The sequence below is a fragment of the Pseudoliparis swirei genome, unplaced genomic scaffold, assembly GCF_029220125.1.
Source record: "Pseudoliparis swirei isolate HS2019 ecotype Mariana Trench unplaced genomic scaffold, NWPU_hadal_v1 hadal_187, whole genome shotgun sequence".
Classification (NCBI taxonomy): domain Eukaryota; kingdom Metazoa; phylum Chordata; class Actinopteri; order Perciformes; family Liparidae; genus Pseudoliparis; species Pseudoliparis swirei.
Genome location: NW_026613423.1, coordinates 1 through 7647, shown reverse-complemented (window position 1 = coordinate 7647; position 7647 = coordinate 1). Strand labels below are relative to the sequence as shown.

Sequence of the window (7647 nt, the reverse complement as noted above, 5' to 3'; positions counted from 1 at the left end):
TTCAGACACGATGGGGGTCCAGTGTTTATGACTGCAGTTTGACTCACTTACTGACTCCCTCCTCTCCTCGTCTGCTTCCCTTAAGGTGAGAAGCCTTTCAGCTGCAGCTGGGACGGCTGTGAAAAGAGGTTCGCCCGCTCCGACGAGCTCTCCCGTCACCGGCGGACGCACACGGGCGAGAAGAAGTTTGTGTGTCCCGTGTGCGACCGGCGATTCATGCGCAGCGATCACCTCACCAAACACGCCCGCCGCCACATGACCACGAAGAAAATGCCCTCCTGGCAGGCGGATGTCCGGAGCCTGAACAAAATGGCTGCTGGCAAGACACCTCCTCCAAAAGCTGGCCTTGCCACTCTGAGCATGCTGGTACCTGCCGGCTCAAAGTAGACAATGAACACTGCCATCGTACCCACTCCCAAGATACCACAGGGACACCGGGAGCAGCCAAGCACACACGGCTGCTGCTATTTCACTCATGGGAATGACAGAAAAACATGCACTGGACTCTTTTATTCCTCTCTACTGCTCATTTGTACATGTATTTTTCTTTAAAGGATTATTTTGTTTACTTTGATATCTTTGATAATATCAATGCACTCTTGCCAAAGCCTTTGTATGAAGTTTGTCTTATACATTTCACCTTCCACCCCATCTACAACACTTCCTCTTTGTTTGTGTTGATACTGATATATATATTGATATATATTTGTCTGGGAATGTATTGTATGTTGTCCTACGAAAATGCTTATATTTGTCATTTTTGGGAAAACATGTGAACATGATATGAATATTAACCATCAGTACTATGATTATACCTTGATTATATCTCCCTGTCTAACTTTTCATATTATTTAATACATATTTGTAATAAAAAAAGATTAAGTGAGTCAGTCTTTGTGCATTTTGTGACCTTTCTGGTGACCTATCCGGAAACCCTAAGTGTGGGATCTAGGTAGAGTCAGCAATCTTTCCCAGAGTAGTGCCGGCCCACATCCTGTGTGACGCCGACTCCTCCCACTACCGGCCTCTTTTGGTCAACTGGCTGAATGAAATTAGGTGTTATAGAAGCTGTTTGGTTCGACCATCGAAGGACATTGTCCTGTTTGTTAGTTCAGAGAGAGATTGTTGTTTGTTTGCCTTATTTTAGAGTTTATTAACTGATCACTTGAGCCTAACCAGCACTCACATGAGGACAAGGAGGTGGCGGGGCTATGTGACTCTAGCATAATAAACCACTGAGTTTTATTCAGTGAAAAATCATTGGATTTTTTCCATATAATTTGGAAAACATCTTTTGTTTTTGTCGTTAGTGGTCACAATGTGATATGCGCAACAATTGCAGTGAAGCACTTGTTGGAAATGCAATTCTTAGTTTTCAGGTTTCCTCCAACAACACTGATACAAATGTCATTTTTTTTTAGATGTGCAGAAGTTAGAATGCAGGAATAAACTATAACCATATATAACACTGGTAGCCAGGTGAACAGGTGTAGTTTAATGTATAGATTGCAATGTAAACAGGTTGAGCATTAATGCAGTACATGTATATGAAATAAACAAACTATAGGAGAACATACACCATGTTCTCCTATAATTTTTAACATAGAAGATATTTTCACCTGGAGAAGTTGGCAGGATGCAAGTGGGAAAGTTAAAAAGTTAATAGAAAGAAAACAGTGGTTGTGTGCAGCCTCCATCAGTGACAGCACGCCCCAATCAGTGAGAAATATGAACTGTTGGGGGTGCGACCAATCACTTCTCTTTCCTAAATATCCGCCCCTTTGCCTTACTGACCGACTTATCCACTGGCTCTCTGCCACTTGAGCAGTGATCTACAGCGACATCTTGAGGCCGATTTATGTCATTTCACTATTTACACCAGAACATGGTCGTTTTACATGGTTAAAATAGTTAAATAGCACAGGTGATCATAATGCATTTCACATTTAGTGCTAATTGCAAAACATGTTTACTGGTTTCTGTATATTTATTAATGTTGTTGTATTAAGAACGTAAACCCAAAGACATTTAGTTTGCATATACTATAATAGACACAATGTAGTTGTGTACAAACAGTATGAATGAAAAAGGCATATGAACTAAACAGCTTTATACAATCAACATTTAAATGGCGTTGCATTCAACATTACATTGTGAATTTGGAGTTTTATTTTCTTATTTCCTTCATGTTTTTTTGTGCATATCACTTTAGGCAAATCAACGACATAATGATGATAATATTAATGTCAATACATGACAACCGACATGTTTATCTTATTATTGGCAAATTGGCAATAGGAAGACGTGGTTTTCAAATAGACTACTAGACATACGAAAGTGGTCTCGATACATAATGCAGCCTACTTTTATTCAGGCTATTCTTCATTAATAACCCATTCAACTCATTTTAACGGGTGTTGGCACTAATAAACGAGATATAAAAATATCTGAAAGGGTATTGAGAGCAATATGTTTCCGTTTAAGTCAAATTGCCTCTTTAGAAACGTGCAAACCTGTAGGTCTTATAATTCAAAGTACCAATAGGTAATACAAATACATCAATTTAATGAATTGATCAATCATAACACAACAACACACTGCATGTGTGATTGTATCAGCAATAACACTATTTAATTTTGGTCTAACTATTATTTTTTAATTAAATTATATATATATAATATATATTTACATATATATGTAAATATATATGTATGTATACATACATACTTTAAAAAAATATATTTATTCAGTTAAATATTTTCATTATTAAATCCTGTGGTTTCTAAACAAAGAAGTTTCCACAGGGAAGACTTTCCCTGTTGCACCAAACAAAGACTTTAGCGTTGCTATGGTTACATCAACTCAACTAGGACCGTTTGCCGAAGGTCAGAAACACAGGGCACCAAAACAGCTCGTATCATTCTAGAAGGAGCTCACTTCGCGCCCGGACTCACTTCTACACCGTTTGAGACGTTTTTCTTTTCCTCGTCGTCTTCAGCATGGAGGTCGGAGAAAAGCTGAAAGAACTCAACATGACGGCGGAGGAAGTGGACCGACTCACTAAAGCGCTCAAGGACGAGAAATTCGGGGAAATGCTGCGTGACTACGCGCGCGAGCTGTCGGACCCGGAGAATAAGAGAAGGTATGAAGAGGAGATCAAACTCCTGGAGCAGGAGAGAGGAAACACGATTGACTTCATCCACCCGAAACCATTTCGGTCTCTGAGGACGAGTGTGAACGGCAAGCAGAAGTGTTTCATCAACATCTGCGTCAGCGAGCACATCGGAAAGCCCGCGTGTCAGCGCGGGGTGTCGGAGGGCGGCCGCAGAGGACAGCGCTGGTCCCTGCCTCACAGTCTGCCCCCAGGGAGACAGGACACAGACCCCAAAGGGAACAAGATCCAGATCCATGACGTCATCTTCCACCCTGACACCGTCCACATGGCGAGCAAAAACAAAAGGTTTATGGACTTGGTGGTCAGCACCGCCATAGAGGGAATCCAGAGCGCCTTCAAAGTGACTCTGGATAAAAACAATGTGAGGGAGATGAGCACTAAATACAAGGGTGCCCCTCAGCCGTGTGTCCTCCGAACGCCCATCCCCGGATACAAGTCCGAGGGGCCCTCGGAGGAGCCGGACCCTCTTGCGTTCCCGTACCCGGGTGAAAAAAAACCTTCCGCGTCCCTGCAAACGAAGCCCGAAGAACCATCTGCAAGGAAAGGCGGCGAGCCCACCGAGCCACGCTACACAGTCAAATATCGATCTTTCGTGGATCTCCAGGACTTCAGATACTCGAGGGACTCGGCCCGAAGCCCCAGGCCCAAAGAGATCGTGGTGACCGTCGCCTTGCCGCTCCTGAAGGCCGCCTCAGACGCCAGCCTCGAGGTGAAAAAGAAGCAGCTGCTGCTGACGTCCGAGAAACCGGCCTACAGACTGGAGCTGCCCCTCGCCTACCCCGTGGACGAGGAGAAAGGAGAGGCCACGTTCGACAAGCAGACAGGACGGCTCACGGTCACGCTGTCGGTTCTCCCTTCGGACGAAGCGTCGCATTTCGCCGCTCTGGCTCGCGTTGGCGACGACGAGAGTCAGGAGGAGGAAGGAGAGGTGCGGGAGGAGGAGAGGGAAAGCAAGAACAGTGAGAAGCAAAGAGCTGTCGAGGAGGATTTCAGGCAGCAGACGAGGGGAGAGGAAGTTGACGAAGAGGGCGAAAGAGGCCACGAGAAAGGAGAGGAGCAGATGATGGAGGAGGAGGAAACACTGGAAGGAAAAGAGGAAGGAGCAAATAGTGAAGAAGAAGAGAACATTGGTTTGGGGGAAGACGCAGAAAAATGGACAAAGCCGAAAATAAAAGGCAGAGAAGTCGAGGATGAGATTTTGAAAGAGCAGAAACAGGAACATGACATAGAGTTTGGAAACGCTAAGCAACAGGAAAGGCCGCAACTGGAAGACGACGAGGACTCTGGTGGTGCTGGCGATGTTTCTGTCGATGAAACCTCCTCGCCGGATGGTCACGAGAGGCTTGAGGCCACTCCTGAAACAGATCACCAGTTTGGTTTAATCCCTGCTGAACATTTAAGCTGCACAGAAAAAGGGGGAGGAGTCAATGCCAACTCTTGTTTGGAGTCACCACCCAAAACGAAGCCGTCCGGCACCAGAGGGGAGGTGAGAGGTCACGAAAGGTCATAAACCGCGGAGACGAGAATGTGTGGTCAAACTAAGCCGTTCATATTTTTCTGTCCTAGGTGGAAACGGACGCTGCGTTCATGAATCACAAATCGAGTGAGGAATCGCAAACTTCCACAGCGGCTGAACCTCACGGCCAGAACGACACGAAGCGGGTCGAGAGGAGGAGCACCGGCCCAGACGACCCGCCAAAGGTGCAAATCCTTCACAAACCAGAGCGCGACAAGCCACCGCCTGTGTTGCTAAGGGAAATCGATAAAGATGGAAACGAAACGATCATCAGTGACCATTCCACATCGGCCGGGTTCATCTTCCAGAACTCTCTGATCTACGAGCTCGACTGAGGCGGAGCTTCAGAGCCAGTGTGAAAGAGTTACCGTTTAATTAAATACTATTAAATGTTCTTATTCTCAAAACATTCTCTTCAATCACTCAATTAAAGTACACAATGTATAAATAATTTAAATGGCGGCGAATATATTCTGAATATAATATATGTATATTATATATTCCGAATATATTCTGAATATTATAGATATATATAAATATATTCCGAATATATTCCCCCTGTATATTTAGTATTAGTATTTAGTTTTTTATTATTATTTAGTTTTGTGTTCTATATTTATTTTTTCATTGATGCGTTTGAGGTGCACCGCTGCTGTGATTTTTTAAATGTTCCCCACTGGGACGAATAAAGGAATATCATATCATAAAATACTTGGGACAACAATGTAAATACTTTATTTCATTGCATTTTTCACATGAAAAAACAACGTGTAGGTCATTAGCACGATAAAAAAAAAAAATTCCTTTCCACCAACGCTCGCAGACCCTGATGGACTGTGTGCGTTAGGAAGAAACTCCAATCAATCTAATCCTTTTATTCCCCCGCCCGGAAGGATGTCGGTAGGCGGGAGGAACCGGAAAGACGATGCGCGACGTTTACCGTCGTTACATAACGTCAGTGCTATTCAGGTACAGATGGAGCAGAAGTGCAATACAAGTCGAACGCAAGTGTAAAAGTGGCTGCTTCGAGCACTTTTAAAAAGCTTTTTAAAAAAGTCAACATCCTCCTTTCGTTTAAAGGCGTGTGTCTCTTCACAAAGAAATCCACAGCAATTTCCAGCAGTTTTGTCCGTTTGCTTTCAAACTAAAGAGTTTGTTCTTCCTCATCTGATTCCTCTCTGGAGCGAGTTGTCCAGGAACTCAGAGTAGCAGGACAGGGAGCAGAAGTGCTGCTGCACCGGAGCGTCCGTGCCCCCCATGTCGTCCACCAGGACCACCGTGTGAGACACTTGGTGCAGGTTCATGCTGACCGCCGTCTTGATGTAGAAATTGACGCAGACGCGGCCGCAGTCGCACAACTTGGCAACTTCTAGGTCCCGGCACAAGTGGGCCGGGATGAGGTGAGGTCCGTACGGTAACCTGCGAGGGGAATCAGAAAGGACACAATGAGGAGGTCGCCGTTAAAAAAACAAAAAACAGGGCCGCCGCCGTGTGACGTGCCGGGCGCATTTCATTCTCACCTGAGGTTGGCCACGGCTCTGGAAGCCAGCTCTTGGAGCGGAAGCGGGAATGTAAGATTCATCTTGTGGTTCAGAGGGTTGGTTTGGACAAACGGATTCCCAAACAGGTCCAGGTTCTCCAGACTGAGCTTCCGGAAGTCAAAGGGCAACACGGCGAGCTGGTTATGCGCCGCCGACAGGAAGCGCAGCTTGGAGAGTCGGCCCACGTGGAACGGCAAGCCGACGAGCTGGTTGTCGTCCAGCTTGAGGTTCACCAGCTCCTTGAGCTGGCAGAACTGAGCGGGGAGGGACTGCAGTCGGTTCTGGCTGAGGTCCAGGAGCTGGAGGGTCCGCTGCAGGGTGGACAGGCAGAGGGCCTCGCTGAAGGCCTCCAGGTGGTTGTTGTGGAGGACGAGCTCAGAGAGGCAGCCCAGGTCCCCGATGGTGGCGGGGAGTTTCTTGATGTGGTTGTTACTGAGGTCTAGCTTGCGGAGTGCTGCAGAAAAACAAAAAGAACTAGAATTGGCACTCGGTAGAGCGCATACCTTCGCATATCAAAAGATCGGGCATTGAATTATGAACATGTTGGCATTAGTTGCATGCCAATTGGATAGAAATTGACCGCGCTATGATAAAAAGATTGACCATTTCATGACCTTGACCTTTGACCCGATCGATCCCAAAATCTAATCAAATGGTCCCCGGATAATAACCAATCATCCCACCAAATGTCATGCGATTCAAGATTTTGACCTTTTCATGACCTTGATCTTGACCTTTGACCCGATCAATCCCAAAATCTAATCAAATGGTCCCCGGATAATAACCAATCATCCCACCAAATTTCATGGGATTCGGTTTAATACTTTTTGAGTTATGCAAGTAACACGCATACAAATAAATAAATAAATACACGGCGATCAAAACATAACCTTCCGCATTTTCAATGCGAAGGTAAAGATATCACAACTTAATCCAAACTATTGCACAACATTAAACCGTTGATTTATTAATGCTCTCTAATCTTCTCTACAAAAAACAAAAAGGGAGGCGAAGTTCAGCAAACGGCCCCGCGTCGACCCATTCTACCTTTCAGCGACAGCATCCGCATGTCCACCCGGGACAGTTTGCAGTAGGAGACCTGCAGCTGCTCCAGGGAGTAGGGGAAGTTGGAGGTGAGGGGGTAGTCCCTCTTGGAGACGATGGTGAGCTTCTTCTTGGGTTGCTCTACGTCTCTGGAGCGGACGGGAGTGAGCGTGGAGAGGGGAAGGCTACTGGCGTCGCTTCCTCGGTCCGCCAAACGAGCCGCCGAGAGGAAGTTCTTCAAGCTGTTTGCATCCGCCTACAAATAAATTAATCGATGAAGATACAGGTGGATTAATGGATTCGTACATCAGAGGAAAAGGCAGTCTCAGGTGGTTGTGTATTTCATTTCATTTCATTCTTTATTTGAACAG

General features: G+C 45.5%; 2 protein-coding genes across 2 annotated transcripts; one reads left to right on the top strand and one right to left on the bottom strand.

The window, feature by feature from the left end:
• Positions 1 to 2901: 2901 nt before the first annotated feature.
• Positions 2902 to 5118, top strand: LOC130191619 (protein kintoun-like). Its single transcript, XM_056411267.1, is given in 3 exon segments — positions 2902 to 4284; positions 4357 to 4661; positions 4700 to 5118. Coding segments are annotated over 3 exon segments (1917 nt in total). The 5' UTR covers positions 2902 to 2999; the 3' UTR covers positions 5027 to 5118.
• A 292-nt stretch (positions 5119 to 5410) lies between these two features.
• LOC130191618 (leucine-rich repeat protein 1-like) lies at positions 5411 to 7532 on the bottom strand (the record flags this gene model as incomplete). Its single annotated transcript, XM_056411266.1, has 3 exons — positions 5411 to 6110; positions 6212 to 6686; positions 7280 to 7532. Coding segments are annotated over 3 exons (984 nt in total), but the record flags the coding sequence as incomplete, so codon positions are not given.
• Positions 7533 to 7647: the final 115 nt, after the last annotated feature.